The 17,933-nt window shown below is 40.7% G+C and overlaps 2 protein-coding genes across 3 annotated transcripts; one reads left to right on the forward strand and one right to left on the reverse strand.

The window, feature by feature from the left end:
* The first annotated feature begins 475 nt into the window (after positions 1 to 475).
* coq10b (coenzyme Q10B) lies at positions 476 to 8,618 on the forward strand. Of its 2 annotated transcripts, none has more exons than XM_017706534.2 (5): positions 476 to 627; positions 4,067 to 4,219; positions 5,126 to 5,318; positions 5,416 to 5,517; positions 7,036 to 7,203. In XM_017706534.2, the coding sequence occupies exons 1-5, from the start codon at positions 527 to 529 to the stop codon at positions 7,201 to 7,203; spliced, it is 717 nt and encodes a 238-aa protein (XP_017562023.1). In that variant the 5' UTR covers positions 476 to 526. The 2 variants fall into 2 exon arrangements, with proteins under 2 accessions (XP_017562023.1, XP_017562021.1); XM_017706532.2 differs by having other exon boundaries at positions 479 to 627; positions 4,064 to 4,219; positions 7,036 to 8,618.
* A 3,019-nt stretch (positions 8,619 to 11,637) lies between these two features.
* hspd1 (heat shock 60 protein 1) lies at positions 11,638 to 17,752 on the reverse strand. Its single transcript, XM_017706535.2, has 11 exons — positions 17,615 to 17,752; positions 15,998 to 16,173; positions 15,396 to 15,731; positions 15,188 to 15,283; positions 15,005 to 15,098; positions 14,744 to 14,912; positions 14,401 to 14,500; positions 13,997 to 14,242; positions 13,673 to 13,847; positions 12,783 to 12,961; positions 11,638 to 12,402 (listed from the first exon to the last, which is right to left on the reverse strand). Exons 2-11 carry the CDS (start codon positions 16,169 to 16,171, stop codon positions 12,244 to 12,246), a joined length of 1,728 nt encoding a protein of 575 aa, XP_017562024.1. The 5' UTR covers positions 16,172 to 16,173; positions 17,615 to 17,752; the 3' UTR covers positions 11,638 to 12,243.
* Between the last annotated feature and the right edge of the window lie 181 nt (positions 17,753 to 17,933).

Here is a 17,933-nt window from a genome sequence, read left to right on the forward strand (position 1 = left end):
ATAAAATCCTGTGGTTGTAAAGATACTCGACAATTATGGACAAAACCTCAAGAACAGTATGGTATAGAAGCGGTCTGTCAGTCTGAATGAGCAAAGCCTGAAAATGATTGTCAAATACATGTAATTTTAATCACCGCAGTACATGTGCTACATTGCAGGTTCTCTTCATTTGAGTTTTCAAATATATTTATTCTTAATTATTTAAAATTATGAGAGCTTTTACAATGTGCCCTGAACAAATTTAGCTTTAACCTTTTCTAGCTATGCGCTGTGAGGCTCGCCCAGTCTGGGCAACTCAATCCCGCATCCCGTGACACTTCTGCGCACGCAACTGTTCCACGCGATAATGAATCTACGTCAGGAACCACAGTAACTGACAGGCATTCCGGCCAATAAACAACAAGCACGGAACGACTATTGTCCAATAGCGTTGTCTGAATCGTAGGGGGCGCATACCGAGAGGGCGGGGCTTCGTGGCTGGTCAAGTAGTTAGAGAGGGGGAAGGTGAAAAAGGAGTGAAGTGAAGATGGCGAGAGGGTCCCGGTGTTTGCGGAGAGCGGTAGCAGAATGTATTAAGCAGTTACCGTCCACAGCAGCTCGAGAAACACCGGGAAGGAATGGAGTGAGGTAAAATAAAAGTTAATCGGTCCTAAGCTACTAGTTCCTGCTCTTCGCAGTAGCTGCTACTGGGCGGCTGTAACTCGTCAAGTAGAACAGCTTCAGGCTGTGTTAGCTAACTTAGTTTAGCTTTGGAGCTGTGATATTTTAGCGCAGTTACTGATGGCAGAAAGCCAGCTAACGTTAGCAAGGTGACTTTTTTCTGACTTGGTGCTCTGTTTCGTGGACTGGATAACGAGCTAATTAACGTTACACAATAAGCTTCCAAGTAAGACTTTAACCTACTTTGCCTCAGTGCTGATTCAGAAGCTAACTGTTAGCTAACGATGGCTAACGCTGGTAATTGAGCAGCTGTTAACCTCCGGCAGACCGGTGTGAGATCTACGTTAGTTACCTAACAGGTTACCATGTAAAAGACAGCTAGCAACAAGGGCCTCCAGGGGTCAGTGTTAAATTACATGTTGCACAAATATTTATTCTTTGGTTGGTCAGTGGCATGAAAAATAAAGGTTGTTTGAAGCAGTTTGTCCTTTGGCTGTTCTGTGCAAACATCTGGAGTTAACCAACGTAACTAGTTATCTAACGTTGTCTCGCCAGCTGGGTGGCTATTTCACCGCTCAAGTTTCGTCTGTCTCTCTGTCTGCCTCTATCTAGGTTTTCTAGCTATCTGCTTATTTATCTGCTTGAGTCGGCCATTGTAGATTGTGTGCAGTGTAGCATTGTTTTAAAGACTTTGACTTTAGCCCTTCACCTAGTTGCTGTCTGTCTGACTTGGATTAGTCGTAAAGTCGGTGGTGTTTGCGCTATTTCTGCGCTCGTTCTTGACGGCATTTAAGGCTCACGGTGAAACTGAAACTTGTGACGTAATATACCCAACTGTGAGGTCAGCTCCAGTGATACCCGAGAGCAGAGTCTCTGTGAGACCTGCTGCCCTTCCTCACCCAGCTACAGGGACATAGTGTACCCATGGAAAACTATTGCTGGGTGTAAGCCCTGTACGGTGCACTGGGCTGCTGGCCAAAAGCCATACTACAGCCTCTGGTAGTGACTCCTTCGTCATTCTTGGCTGTCAGGGTCACCCTTACTCCAGGTTTATGCATTATTATCATTGTTGTCACAAGGGTTCACAGTTGTTTAAGTTGTAGTGCCAGCCAGAGGTCAAAATTGGCAGTAATCAAAACAAGCAAGGCTGTCTTTGTACTCTTGTACTCGAGGCAGATGTTTTGAAACCGGTTGAAACTTACACTCTTTGTGTCATTACCTACAGAATTCAGTTGTCACCAATCAGAATTACACTGCTGCTTCTGGTTACAATAATACTCAGTACATGTCTCATCTTTTATATAACTGGAAACTAATTGTTGAAGAAAGCTCTGTGAATGTGTTACTTGAAATATATTAGTAAAGATTTAAAGGTTAGTATACCTGATTATTTTTGCACCTCTATAAATTACCTCCCATCAAATGTATGAGGGAGCTATCACATTTGCATCACAAGTATGTAATGTCCCAACACTTTGCACTTTCGAGCTGTCTATTTGCACTACGTAAATAAACATTCCTGATACCATTGCAGCCAGATAAGATCTTTCAGTTTGCTAGAATTGTGTAGTCAATTTGATGTCCAAATAACTTTGTGTCAGTACACATTTTATATTGATATGATGATGCACAAACACCTTCTGTTTCAAGTGTTACTGTCTGCTGTTCATTTGTATGATATGGAGATATGTTTGGCATATATAGCACAGGTCTTTAAACCTAAACTTAATTCTATTGGTTAACACTAGAAATGAGCAGCACAGCTCACTGTGGATGGACCTGTGGCCTTTTAAGCATTTGGAGCCATTTATATCACATATTATATTTTAAAATATAAGTGCAGTGTTTCGATCTGGTGTCGTTGTTAAAATACACGTATCAGTATTAAATATATTCTCAGGGCAGCTAGATGAACAGGTTTTACACTATGAAAATGACAAGTCATCCTTACTGACATATTTTGGAATGGTTTCCACTATGTAATATTCCTGTCAGTCAACCATGATAGGGCAAAAAAAACCCTCCCCTGTGCCCCTCAACCAGAGTGATTTGCATTGCACTTTGTGTTTAAATTGGTTAGAAAAGTACTTTTTAGTGTTAATTATGCTTTCAGCAGTCACTGCATTGTCCTTTTCCATTGTCATCCGTTGCATTGGACCTTGACTATCATGGTGCAAAAACAATGTTTAAGATTAAGTGACCCTTATTAGTCCCACAGCAAGGAAATTTCACCTCTGCATTTAACCCATCCGTGAAATGAAACACCACATATACACTAGTGAGCACACACACACTAGGGGACAGTGAGCACACTTACCCAGGCGGTGGGCAGCCCTATCTGCAGCGCCCGGGGAGCAGTTGGGAGTTAGGTGTTGTGCTCAAGGACCCCTCAGTCATGTACTGTCAGCTCTGGGATCCAGCCCATGAATGCCCCATAAAAGCCCTTATTCATCACAGTTGTATGCAGTCAAATCTAATCGATCAAACTCTCATCTGGAGTGTGTGTAAATTTGAACATAATACTTTAATGACATGTCAAAAATGCTTGATTTGCAGTTAACCAACCAAAACTATTATCAGTACTGTCTAATACCAATGATAAGAATAAAAATGAATGTTATTATAAATAAATGCTGCAGTTATTCTGTGTTCTGCTTGAATATGCTATGTGAACAGGAGCAAACTGGTAATGAGCGATTTACTTAAAAATGGAAAAATGCTCAGTGGTGTAGTCCATGTTGGCAGAAAATGTGCTTTTCATGGAGATTCATAATATTTTTTTTAATTAATATGAATTATTTTCATTAATGTGTGGACTATTTTGACTGTTCAATAAACCAACTAAGCATAAATTTTCCTTATAAATTGGGATTCTTAATCAATATTTAAAAGCTTTGTTTATAAGTTTTTGTTATGTAGTCCTATGGCCTTAGCATATAGAGGACTAAAGGAAAAAAAAAGCACAGCAGAGCATATCCATTGCAAACTGCAACATACTGCATATAGAAGTATGTGGACACTTAAGCATCACCTTCATATGCTTGTTGAATATCCTGAACCATAGGCATTGATTTGGATTCATTATTAGTTTTGCATCCCACATAATGTTGACTGTTCCTTTAGAGAATCATATCAGGTCACAGATAAGCCTGTTTTTTCAGGTCTTTGTGTAAGCAAATTGAGCATGTTCGTAATACTGCTAGCTAAACCTGATAAGTTTAGATTAGATTTATTCTAACTTTACTTTGTTGCACGTAGTATAAAATGTTTATAGACATAATGTACTACATCTTAGACATGCAGCTCAGACTGGATACCTTCTATACAGTTCCATGTCTGAAGTTATCATTTTCCTTGTAGGTTGGCTTTCTGCTAACTGGTCATTCTCTCTGCTCATTGTCAGTAGATATTTGTCATCATGTGGCATTCTGATGACCCGAATGCCACCTCTGCTGAGGACCGTGTCTGGCCGTACTGCAATCTCTCCAGCCAGAAGCTTCTTCAACCTCTCAGAGTCCTTCAACAAGAGGAAAGAATATTCTGAGAGGCGCATCATTGGGTAAGGTGAAGCCTGTGTGGCAGCGATTACATGAGAGATTTCTGCCTTTATCCAAGTCAGTAATTAGTTTACATGCTAGTGTAAGATAGGTAATAGAACAGGGCAGGAATACGTATTTGCAGATGGCCTATCATTCAGTGGTTATTTTGCCAAGTTAGGGGTTGCAAGCTTAGGTCTCAGTTCAATAGGACTTGCTCACATTTTCATTGCATCTGTGAGCTTTTGTTGAAGCTCAAGACCAAAGTGTGTGCATGCTGGAATGTATATCCCATTTCCAAGTGTCACATTGCACATTTCTTTGCCCCCATAGTTTACACACAAACAGCTGGGAACATGAGCTATTACTATGAAGCTTCAGATCTTCTTGCTTAATGCATGTTGAGGAAACGACAGTAAAGTTATATTTTAAACCAGGTTTTGAAAGTGCCAAATTGGAACCAGGGCAGTTTCTGTAACATCCACTCAACTGAACTTGCACTGCTATTCCTGTTGAATATTGTGCTAAAGTTGTATGCATAATTTGCTTAATGACCACTATGAAAAAAATAATGCTGAATACTTCTTTTAAAGTTCTTGTAATTCAGTGATTTTTTTTTTTTTTTTTTTTTTTTTAGTCAAGGTATTACCCCATATTGTCAGTCAGTGACCTAGTTCATACGAGACATTAATACACACCAATTGTCTGAGCTTTACATAACTCATTCACAGCCTTTCAGATTCTGAGGTGAGGGGTTTTGCTCTCAGCCTCATGAACCCTTTTTTCCATTGATAGTTTCTATTTCCTGACACACCAACTATGATATCTCACATGGTTTCTATTTTTAGTTATGCAAGTTTGTAATATTTGTCCCACTTGTGTCCTATGGTGGCCATCACTCATGCTGCTCTCCCTCTCTCTGTCTTTAGGTATTCCATGCAGGAGATGTATGAAGTGGTGGCAAAGGTAGAGGACTATCTTCAGTTTGTGCCCTGGTGCAAACGCTCAGACGTGATCTTCCGGAGGTCTGGCTTCTGTAAGGCCAAGCTAACTGTGGGCTTTCCTCCTGTGGTGGAGAACTACACATCCCTTGTTACGACAGTGCGCCCTCATTTGGTCAAGGTGAGGCCTTTGAGTGCAGTGTTTCCATGACAAAAATATGATACAAGTCACCCTTGCAGCTCCATATCTTTGACAATACTCCTGTTTTGTTCTGCAGGCTTCATGTTCAGATGGTAAACTCTTCAATCACCTAGAGACAGTCTGGCGTTTCAGTCCTGGCCTTCCTGGCTACCCTCGCACATGCACCCTGGACTTCGCTGTAAGTAACAAAGACTCTTAGGTTTATGGTGCATTGAATTACACAGAGCAAAGTCTTGCACCATCTGGAAAACCTGAGTGTATGCATGTATAATTAAAAGTATGAAAAATGTGGGGCTTTTACTCATAGGATGTATCCATGCATGATGTTTATATCAAACCACACTGCCATATTTGGCATTATTTGTGAAACTGGCCTTAAATGATCAAAAATATAGAGCACTACATGGACAATAGTATTAGGACACTAAACATTACTCCTGCAGGAGCTTTCATGACCTCCCCTTTTAAATCCATAAGAATTAATATGTAGTTTAACCCCCTTTTGCAGCTATAACAGCTTTCACACTTCTCAGAAGCTTTCTACAAGATTTTGGAGTGCCTATGGAGTTTTTTGCCCAGTTTTTCCATACCAAGCTCACCCAACCAAGCAGTTTTATGCACTATGAGCCTGAGCACTCGGATGACTTCGCTCTGTAACTTTACGTGGTGTAGTTGCTGTGGTTGCTAAACACTAACACTTTTTAAAAATACCATTCACAGTTGGTCATGGAATATCTAGGAGGGAAGAAATTTTACAGACTGACTTGTTGCACTGGTGGCAACCTATTACAGTACCACACTCGAATGCAGGGAGTTCTTTAGTATGACCCATTCTTTCACAAATGTTTGTAAAGGCAGACTGCATGGCTAGGTGCTTAATTTATTTATCTGTGGCAATGGGACTGAATGAAACACTTGAATTTAATGATTAAGATGTGTGTCCCAACAAATTTGTCCATATAGTGTATGTAAGTGTCTATGGATGAGGAATAGGAAACCTTCATTATGTTGACTAAAAAAAAAAACGGTAAAGATTGTCCAACAGAGATGTTCCTTAGCTTTTGTCTTGTTGCGGTAGTTCTCAAACCAGTCCCTAGGCCTCCCAAAGCATTTCACATTTTTGCTTTATGCCTATGTGTTGGGAGTTGGGACTGAAAAAAAATGAAGACCATCTCTGGAGCCTGAGTACTAGTTTGAGAACCACTGTCCTATTGGACAGTTCTGACTTTTGGCCCAAGTTATCTGGAGCACTGAGAAAGCTAGCTTTATGAAGTACTCTGTAGATTTTTAAGAACTTGATGACTCTTCAAAAAATATCACTTTGAAGTAGGGATGCGCCAATATGTAAATTCTTTACCAATATCAAGTTTTTTTTGTCTAGTAATTGGAAATTGAGCCACTTGGAAATGTTGAAATATTTAAAAACATGTAAATGTTACATAACATTTGTACAGGTTTACAAATGCAACCATTACAAGTTAGAGGTTTTTATTAAATTGAAATAAATGGGTCCTTGAATGCCTTGAATGGATTTTCAGTCAAATCCATGCATGCTGGTTAATTTTCTTTAAACAAATTATCTGGCGATGCTGATTTTGATATTGTGCATCCCTAATTCAAAGGTGTAGTGACCTACATTTCATTTCTTCATCTTCATATTGCTTTCCTGCCCCTTTCTTTCCTTTCTCTGATACAGATTTCCTTTGAGTTCCGCTCCCTCCTGCATTCTCAGTTGGCCACAGTGTTCTTCGATGAGGTGGTCAAGCAGATGGTATCTGCATTCGAACGACGGGCCTGCAAACTGTACGGCCCTGAGACACAGATACCACGTGAGCTGATGTTCCATGAGGTCCACCACACGTAGCCTCTCTGCTCTCTGGGGCCAGCAGGGCAGGAGGGTATTCTGGGGATTCTGGGAAGGAGGCCTTTGGAGGGTGGGGGAGGGTTGAGCCTCGTAGAGACAAGTTCACGTGCCTCAGTAACTACAGTGCCTGGTCCAAACGAAACATTTGATTTTAAGTTTTTAACCTAATTTTTTTTGTGGCTGGATCTAATATTTGGGCTTGACGGCGTCTGTGGAGCCCTGCCTATCTGCCTCACTCCTTCTGTGGGTAACATACTGTGTACGGAGTACACTTGAGCCATACAGTTTTTAATGGCGGCTGGCGAAGGGGAGCATGTGGATGGTCTGTTGAGGGTTTGGTGAACAGATTTTGGTATTGTCAATGGTGAGGACATGGAGATGGAGCCTGTTATTTGAGGACTTGAGCCAAAGTTATTTTTCAGGAGAGTCTGAGGTTTTTTTTTTTTTTTAATTTAAATAAATGCATAAAAACCATTGAAGCAGAGCAGAACTGGATGGTCCAGTAAGGTGGAGTTTGTAAAACCAGCTGTATCTATTTAAAAAAGTGATAATTTTTATATGAAAAAGGGACAATAAGATTTGCTTAAGGTGCACAGTATAGAGAGGGTATAGTGTATTAATATGTTGACTGATGCTGCAGCCAAGTGCACATGTCCAATCAAGGCTGCCTACAGGACTGACTAGCAGACTTTTTTTGGTCTTCCAAACCAGCATCAAGGGCTTTCCATCACAGAAGTGCTTACAAAATTATTTCAGCAAAACGAACACTTGCATAGTGACAGCCTAGTTGCCAAGTCTGAAGGACAGGATTTTAAGTTAGAACATTTTAGCTTTGCTAAAAGTGCTTTTATTGCTATATTTCACTTATGGGAGCACATAATGCAACATCTTATGGTGTATCTCAGTAAGTGTCCAGATCAAAGGACTATTGTTTATTGTAAAAGTGTGCAATATATTTGTAAAATCAATCTTTTAAGATGGATAGTTTCTTGCAAGTTAGGATATCCTCTGCTTCTAAAAGGGCCCAAACTCCGGGGCCGGGGGGGAGTGAACTTTCCTTCCTGGACACCCCTGAGATTGCTGTAGTAGTGAGGTATCTGCCTAATTAGGCCGTAAAGATTCCAGTTCAACATCCCATGCCCTTACTGCTTTTTTACCTAGTAACACATTATTTATCATTATCATAAAATACGTACGTGTTGACATCCTATAAAATATTTATTTTGGTTCAGGGAAAACCACATGTACATAACTGATGTAAGACCACAAACTAGAATACAGTGTACAATATATATATTTTTTGTTTGTCTGTTTCTTATAGGGGAATGTTTTAGTATTGATTAGGGGTTTTAATGAGTGTCATGGTATGTATCAAGCCTGCATGGTTCATAAACTATTTTTATATTTAAAAATCAGCTTGTCTTGTGTGGTGTCTGTGGGGTGTCTTGTTTGTCAACATCAAGTTCAGACTGGTTTCACCTTCAAAATAGATGGATCATGTGAGGGATAATATTAGCTGTACACTTCATAGCAGCTGGTGGATTGAGTCAAATACAAATTTGCATTACACAATTACATACAACATGAGTGAAAAACCCAGGATAATTAATTATTTTTCTCTTCTTCTCTGACTAAAGTGCCCAAAACTATAGTATTGCTTCACATGTAAAGGGGTATTCCTGCCTACAACAAGCATTTGGTATGTTATCTGCCATGTTATGCAGTATTCTGTATTGGAGTGTTGCATCCTTCATCATCTAGACAGAATTCATGATTTTATATTTTGTGGCTGTTTGAGGAAAAATGTCGCTTTTTTTTTTTTTTTTTTTCCTCAGTTGATGATTTTTCATTATTTGATCGCGACAGCTGCCGTTTACAGTGGGTAAATGTTTTATTATAATTTTACAGTTGGACCAGTAGAAATGAACATTTAAAAGTAAAAGCTAAAAAAAAGCTATAAAAGTAAAAGTAAAATGAACAAAATGCTTCCAAAAAGTATTAGAAGTGTAAGAATTTGTCATTTAAACTATAGAAAAAAATGTGCAGCATGTAAAAGGCTTCTACTTGAATGCTCATTTTGAGAAATGAACACATTAATATGCTGGAGCAGGGCAGCAGCCACAGCAGGGGGTGCTTCCGAAACCAGAGACTCGTTAAGGCAGACTGTAATCTTAAAAGCCCTTTTATGACAAACCTCTGGATTTGTTGTCTTGTGTTACTTTGAAAAAAGTAGTGAAGGCTGAATGTTCAATGTGTAATGTAGCCCTTTACAATACATAATAACATTTTGGATTACATCTTAGTAAAGCAAATGGGATTTTTAAAAACTTAATTTATAGTTTCTCACTGATTTAGGTCATTTCTTTATCTAATAATTGTTATACATGTCATAAGCAAAATTATTTATGACTTAAATGAACTTTTGATTTCCTCTCTCTCACCACCTGCTTCAGTTCACTGCTTTCTTCCTCAATCACCCGAGTAAGAGTCCAGCACAACACCAGTGTCTAACTTAATACTTGCAATCATTTTCACTACTGAGGAAATCATTTTTGTCATCACCTCAAAAGAGTTTAACATGGAGATTAATAACTGACCATGACATTGATTTATCAGCCTACTCAGGCTTTAGCAACAGCCCAGTAACACTGAGATTAATAACTGATCACATTGATTTATCAGTCTACTCAGGCTTTAGCAGAGCTCAGTAACACTGAGATTAATAACTGACCATCATGTTGATTTATCAGCCTCCTGGGGCTTTATCAGAGTTCAGGAACACGGAGTGATAACTGTTCATGTTGATTTATCATTCTGTTTATCAGTCTAAAGAATCTATTAATGGAAGTCCTCTTGAGAATTCTAATAAGCATATTTGTTACATGCCATGTGCTGATTATAATATAGTTAATAAACAAGTAATCTTTTTTCTTATATATTTTTTATTAAGTGGGCAATTCTAAATGTATTGTTGCAAAGTGTAATATGGACTGAAAGGACTTAAATTCTGTATTCCAGAAGGGCACCCATGAGTGACTTCTCAATGAATGGGGGAAGAATGAAGTGAAACAGCTAAAAACGAAAGGCTAAATTAGTTTCTAACCACTTGTCCTAAACCATTCTTTAATTTTAGAAAGTAGAAAAATGTATTTCACTACAACACAAGGAAAACTTTGAGAAACTTCCAGGTCAAATGCTAGAGGGCGCTGCCAAGCATGTCCAAAATGAATTGGTCATTGAACGGAGCATTTGAGCAAAATCATAAATGCTATAAGAATTTTTAATATGAAACAATAGATTTGTTTTCTAAACACAGAACAGCATTAAAACATGTTAACACTATTATATTTTGGAGCACTCTATTAGAGTTTGAGATGGCGCCACATGTTCACACGTTCATGACATCAGTGAGCGCAAACAGCCAATGAGCTGCTCAGATAACTTCTTGGTTTTAGCCAGTGAGCTCCATTTACTCAAATCCAGTAAGGACTCGCTCACGGGCACCCTCTGCTGTATTGTTTCATTGTACAGCCCTGGAAAATCAGACTCTGAGCAGTGGTAACATGAGCTGTCTGCATTGTACCTTCATTAGTTGGTTCTAATCTAGTGGTTTTCAAACGCAAAATGTGTCACCAGAAAGGGGTTTTCCTGGACTTATCACTCTCCAGACTATTGTGGCACTGCAGAAGGTAAGTAAAGTGATTTAAAGAATCTTACTTGAAGACTAGTGAAAATGGACGTTGTCAGTTTAGGAGTTCTGAAAGTAACAGCTCAGCACAGGGTGACAAAGCGTTGATATTATTTAAAGAAGTCACATTATTGTTGAACTGCAGGACGTTAAACACAAACATTCTAACACCAACCCTCAAGGACAGAACTTCAATATTCTTAATCTAATAACTCAAACTCCAGAAACTACCTGTAACAGTTGTGATGCATAGAGTTTAGATCTTAGTCATCTTTCCCAAATCTTTCCTGCATCAAATTCACTGAGATTAGATATATGAAACTACTGAGTAAACAACATTTGGGCACAGTTGTCTTATACAATTCAATTTTATTAAATTAAAAAAGTGCAGTGACTACTGTACAAAACAAGATTCGTTGCACATTTCTAAAATAACTACTTTGAAAAAATATTGCTCAATTATTCTTGGCTGAACAGCAGCCTTGTTAATGTTACTGCTCAGAATTAGGAGTTGGATTAACTTTCACTAATTGCATATTGTGGCATGTTCACTACTTTGAAACATCCCCCCTCCCTCGTCCATGGTCTGTCAAACTCCAGTCTCAGCTGAAGACCTTCAACTCCCCGTCAGACAGCTAGGATCATACTTGGAACAGTCAGCCTCTACTCAGTCAGCTCGTCTAAGAGTTACTTTTGTTCCGTGTTTACTGTTACCGTGCATGACATCAGAAACAAACTCAAGCATGTTTATTCTTCAGTGAGATGCTTTATTCGCCTCAACTGAGGATTGAGCGTTCCTCCACAACAGTGGACAAAATGTACCAAAAAAAAAAAACGAAACACAGAACGGACAAATAAAGGAATTAGCTGACATCTACCTTAAAGTTCCTCAACTTGTTTCCTGCTTTCAAAGACTTCAGCCCTAGTGTGTTGACTCTGTAGCCCACCTGATTCACAAACATCAACATGCGCTCCAACCTCAACACTATTCATTCAGTGCACAAACACGGCATATTAAACATTTCTCACTGCTTTAAGAGTGTTGAAGTTTCTATTTTACCATTAAGTAAACTGAGCATGGAGAGATCAAACAGCTAGATCTTGGTCAGGTTATGCCTGTCTTCAGAGTGACCAGATGAGGTCTTCAGTCTTGAGTGGAGAAGGAAGATCATACTTAGTTTTTGAGAAGGACATAGGACGGGGGGCAGGGGTCTTCCATTACTTTGCTGCATGTCACACTCATGGGCAGTCGGTCAGCAGGTCAGGAGGCTGCTAGGGTAGGGGCCAAATCATGTCCCCTGCCCCTCAGCCCCCTACCTATAAAGTCTGTAGAGCACTTCTGGTAGTGGAGTTTAGAATCCCATACCGCCGCCCATGCCGCCCATTCCACCCATTCCGCCCATTCCTCCTGGCATTTCCTTCTCTTCCTTTGGCAACTCCGTGACGACGGCCTCAGCAGTGGACAGCAGTGATGCAACACCAGCTGCATCCAGTAGTGCCGTCCTAACCACCTGCAGAGGAAGCCAGAGAGATATTTAACACATCTGCAATTACTCTAAGTCACAGTATGTGCCTTGGGTTACTTTCTGTACTCTAATGCACTTTAAGGAATTAGTGGAATAAAGTGTTCTTAATTACACAAGAAAGCAAACTGATCTTGATTCGTTTGCAGATGACTGCTCTTGAACCCTGATCGTGGAGAGTTTACTTCCAATCCAAACCTAGCACACCTGATCAAACTAATCGAGAGTGACAACTAGATTCTCTAGCTTGAGGTGTTAAGACACATGTAAGCAGCGTAGGATTAAATTATTCAGAACTAAATTATTCATGAAGTTAGATCCCACCACAGCACATTGATCATATGTTTACTTTAAAACACATGACGTACCTTGGTAGGGTCAATGATGCCTCTCTCCACCATGTTAACATATTCCCCATGAAGGGCATCGTAGCCAACCTCTGCATCACCCTGCAGAATCTTCTCCACTACCAGAGAGCCCTCTACACCTGCATTCTTGGCAATGGTCATGGCAGGGATGCGCAGGGCCCGGCGGATGATGTCAATACCTAAGAGGGAAATGTTCAAAATTAACGTTAACATTATTCTTTAGACAAGCAATGAACAATGTCAGTCTTGAAGAGGACTTTCTCCCCAGCACAATTTGGTGATTTTACTGCTCAAACATGCTTGATTCAACTCCTCAATTGCCAGGTTTACACTGTGTATCGGAGCAGGCAGCTACCAAACACTGCTGGACACCAGCCCTCTAGGACCAGAGTTGTGCACTCCTGCTTCAGACTATACCACATCAACTAAGCTTGGATGACGATGCAAATTTAGACAAAATTGCCTCTTTTAGAATTATCCTGTTAAATGATATCGTAATGCAAATTCATAACGAATGCTACATGCACTACAAAGCCTATAGCATGCAGTTTCCCTGATACGCTTACCAACTACACTAGCTTTTAATATTAAATTGTAATAATGTTCCGTTCATTTGGGTGGAACCCAAATGATTGCCAAAGTGGCATGTTGGCACCTTTCTTCTGGGGAAGTTTGCTTGGTGTTCAAAGCTTGTATGTGTATAGTTATTTACTTTGTGACATCCTGTTTGAATAGACTATAATGTGTAGCCTATATATATATATATCACATGCCTTGTGAAAGAGAATGATAGAATGACATTTTGTATATTGTGATTTTCAATAATCAATCACAAAAAAGGCTGCATGATCACAGCCTTATTCAGATTAAAGACTGAATCATGTCCTCACCAACTTTCTGGTCATCATTGGCAGGTTTGAGCGTGTCCAAGGCAGGGATGCAGCGCAGGAGTGCACAGCCACCTCCAGGAACAATGCCCTCTTCAACAGCGGCCCGAGTGGCATTCAGTGCATCTGTCACACGATCTTTCTTCTCATTCACCTCCACATCACTTGTGCCACCAACCTAAAACAGAGTAGGAAAATGATTACCTCAACTCAAATAGCTGTCAGAATTAAGTCTGGACTTGGTACTGAGAGTTATAGGACTTGGTTTGGACTTGAAGACAATTGACAGCACTGCTATGGTGACGACTCCAAGCCAGCCCCACTCACCTTCAGCACAGCCACTCCATCGGAGAGCTTGGCCAGACGCTCATTGAGCTTCTCTTTCTCATAGTCGCTGGTGGTGTTCTCCAGCTGCTCGGCGATCTCAGCCACGCGCTTCTCGACCGCAGCTGCGTCACCCTGGCCCTTCAGGAGCATGGTGTCGTCCTTGGTCACCACCACTTCGCCAACACGGCCAAAGTCATGCGCCTGGATGTCCTCAACAGCAAGGCCCGTGGCCTCATCGCCAAACACCTAAGTACAGAGAATTAGGAGAGAGATTGTTTAATTATAAAATGTAAAACAAACAAACAAAAAAAAATAAAAATAAATAAATAATTTATTTAAACACCCTGATGTATGCCTATGAACAATTTAAGGAGCATCAAGGGCTGGTTAGCTGGAATACATACAACGCCTCCAGTAGCAATTGCCATATCTTGGAGCTGGTTCTTCCTGTTGTCTCCAAAGCCTGGGGCCTTCACCGCAACAACCTGCAGTCCGACCTTTAACCTGTGGGAGTTAAATACACATTATGGCATTGCCCTTTCACCCACATCCACCAGCAATAACATGCTATGCATACCCCACTTCTAATTAACATTAAACTTCAGGGAACAAGAATAGAAACTGCTTACTACTTACTAGTTGCTAAGAACAATTTAGGACATGGTTATTTTAAAGTAGTCTGCTCTTGACTATAATTATGCCAAGTATTTTGCAAAAAGTATGGAGTAAAACAAATGGCAGACAAACCTGTTGAGGACTAGAGTACTGAGGGCCTCTCCATCCACATCCTCAGCCACAATGACCAGGGGCTTACGGTGCTGGTTGGCAATCTCCAAGGCAGGCACAATACTCTGGACACTGGATATCTTCTTCTCACTCAAGAGCAGATAGGCATCCTGGAACTCACACTTCTGACCTAGAGAGAAAAAAGGACAGATACAATGAGTAGAAAACTTGGGATTCTTATAAGAAATTTATTTCATTTAAGGGTGGGACACATAGGCTAACCTTTTGTTGTGTTGATGAAGTAGGGGGAGATGTAGCCACGGTCAAACTTCAAACCCTCAATGATCTCCAGCTCATCGTGCAATGTTTTGCCATCCTGTATGATATTGAGTTTTAGTCAAAACCAATGCTTAAGAAAATCTATTATTTACCAACTATCAATTAACCAAGCATGGAAACACATACCTTTACAGTGATGACTCCTTTCCGTCCTACCTTCTTCATGGCATCGGAGATGATTTTGCCAACCTCTGTGTCCCCATTGGCAGAAATAGTGGCCACCTACGTCAATGAAGCAAAAAGATGTTAAAGACAAATGACCAAAAAAATGCTACGCCCTACACACTTGAACTCATAACATTAAAAATGTGTTTATTTATTTAAGTAACTGTACCTGGGCGATTTCCTCAGGTGTGGTGACTGGCTTGGACAGCTTCTTAAGCTCATTGATTATTGTTTCTACAGCAAACATGACTCCACGGCGGATCTCCACAGGGTTGGCGCCTTTGCTAATGGTGTCAAAACCCTCCTTAGCAATAGCGCGTGCCAGCACAGTGGCAGTGGTGGTGCCATCGCCAGCCTCCTCGTTGGTGTTGTTGGCCACATCCTGCACCAGTTTGGCCCCAATGTTCTTGTACTTGTCCTTCAGGTCAATACTTTTGGCCACCGTGACTCCATCTTTGGTGACCTTTGGGCTGCCCCAGGTCTGCTCAATGATGACTGTGCGACCCTGATGGGCAAGGCAGACATAAGCTATAATATAGTTTGGCCTAAAAACTAGCATATTCTTGAAGCCAGTCTGAGAAAACCTGTAACACACACTGTAACAGTACAAGAAAATACAAGTTCCAGCATGTCGCTGACTGCTACCCTAAAAAAAAAAAAAAAAAAAAAAAAAAAAAAAAAAAAAAAAAAAAAAAAAAATCACACCATTGCCATCTTTACACTGTCAGCTGCTGACTTAGTTACTCTGGCCTGGCCTGCTACTTCACTAACCTTTGGACCCATGGTAACAGCCACTGCATCTGCCAGCAGGTCCACACCCTGGAGCATAAGGGCCCGGGCATCTGCTCCAAACTTTACGTCCTTGGCATAGGTGCGAGTGAGGTGTGGGGCCAGTGCCCTGCATACTGGCCTCATCTGTCTCATCACACTAGGCAAGCGCAGCATTTCTGAAGGGTGAACAGAAGGTAGTGTTAATTTTCACTGAGCAGCTGAAGCCAATTTGGTAAAGGAGTTTCATAATAAGCTGGTTTAAAGTGGAATTACATCGGTTTTTCAAAATGTTCACCTTGCAATGTCTTGCATGTATCCCTCCAAAGTGAACAGAATAAATAGATTAAATAAATGGATCAACAATGTTTTAGGACAAAACTTCATCACATATCAGAACACAATGTCTCATGCTCAGGCAGCGTATTCATAAATATTTTGTGTAATGACTTTCTGAGAGGAAGCTTTACTAGGCATTAAACTTTTCAGACGTCTGGTTCCTAACACCAGCACTGTGAACAACTCAGATTCTGTAAGTTTCTGTAGAACTGCAAATTTCACCTCAAACCACTCTGAACTGCTTTGTTTTCGTCTCAGAAACAATCATGCCGAATAAAAAAAAAAAACTGGTAGAATTCCCCTTTAGCTAATATAATGGTTAATTATATCATATTTCTTAAAAACCACAAAGCTGTAAACAACATCTCTTATATAATTAACAATCGCTTGTTTAGAAACAAGATTGTTCATTAATATCACACTTGATTAGCTTTTTTTAAAATCACAAGATGGTTAATTCGTGCCCATCCTCTCAGCCCACGTGTGATGGGGTCACGCGTCACAAGGTCAAACTCTCCCGGCGTCATCATGGTAACAGCTCAGAGTACAGCAGCGGCGCTGAGAGCCACGCTGCCGGGACACCCCGGTGACAAGGCGGGCCCAAGGTGAAATATTCTGATGGATATCATACCTTGGCCGCGGCAGCACTGCGCTAAATCAAATCTGGACGTGTTAGACAGCCTCTGCTCGCTCTCTGACATTGAGAGGTCTCAGCCCCGCTTCGGCTCTCAGTGAAGATTCCAGAAACGAGCGGACATTATTTAAGTTGACCGTTAATACATAAACGCTACCGTTACATGAAGAACTAGCTTAGCTAAACGTCTACTTTAATGGCCCGCTCTCAGGTGTTAACACACAGCTTGAACACTGACTGAAAATGAACGATGTTATTAAGCACCTGGTGATGCTACGCTGATCGGAGATCTGATATAGTACAGTACTGATACAGGTAGTACAGTTAATTAATAGCAAGGTTATTGGTTAGTCAGCGGTCTGCGCTGTCTTTCAGGTGAACCGACTGTTTATTTCATTCAGCCCCAAGTCCTCCTTTTAGCTAAGGCGAGGCTGAAGTTAGCTTCTTGTTCGAATTTCCCGTTCCACCTTAAATGGTGCAGCAGTTCCAGTCTGGCGTCTGAAGCACCAGCGCACTCTGCACAATTTAAGGTGGAACAGGAAAGACTCGGAGGGAGCCAACTTCAGCCTCATGTTAGAAGAGGTTAAACTGTACGTTTTATAAAAGTGAATCGCAAGCATCGGGAGGGAAAAAAAGTGACAACTTACTGAACGTGAGCGTAGGAGTAGAGAAGGTGCTAGAAGAGCCGGACTGTTACAGCGTGACTTACAGCTCAACTAAAACCCAGCGCGCCACACACGTGGGCTACTTCATCCGGGTAACACACCGGCCCGCCCCGCAACATGATTCAACGACCTGTGTCTATCGATTAAATTCTTCTCCTTAGTGCCTTAACATAAAACATACTACTTGTTGCTTTATCATAAGACCATATTTTATTCGGCAACCAAAAATGTGCGGACAGTGTGTTCTGCCTTGCACTTTGTTGATGAAATTCAAAATTATGCTCGTTCCGGGGCGCCGACT

This window comes from Pygocentrus nattereri, chromosome 6, assembly GCF_015220715.1.
Source record: "Pygocentrus nattereri isolate fPygNat1 chromosome 6, fPygNat1.pri, whole genome shotgun sequence".
NCBI lineage: Eukaryota > Metazoa > Chordata > Actinopteri > Characiformes > Serrasalmidae > Pygocentrus > Pygocentrus nattereri.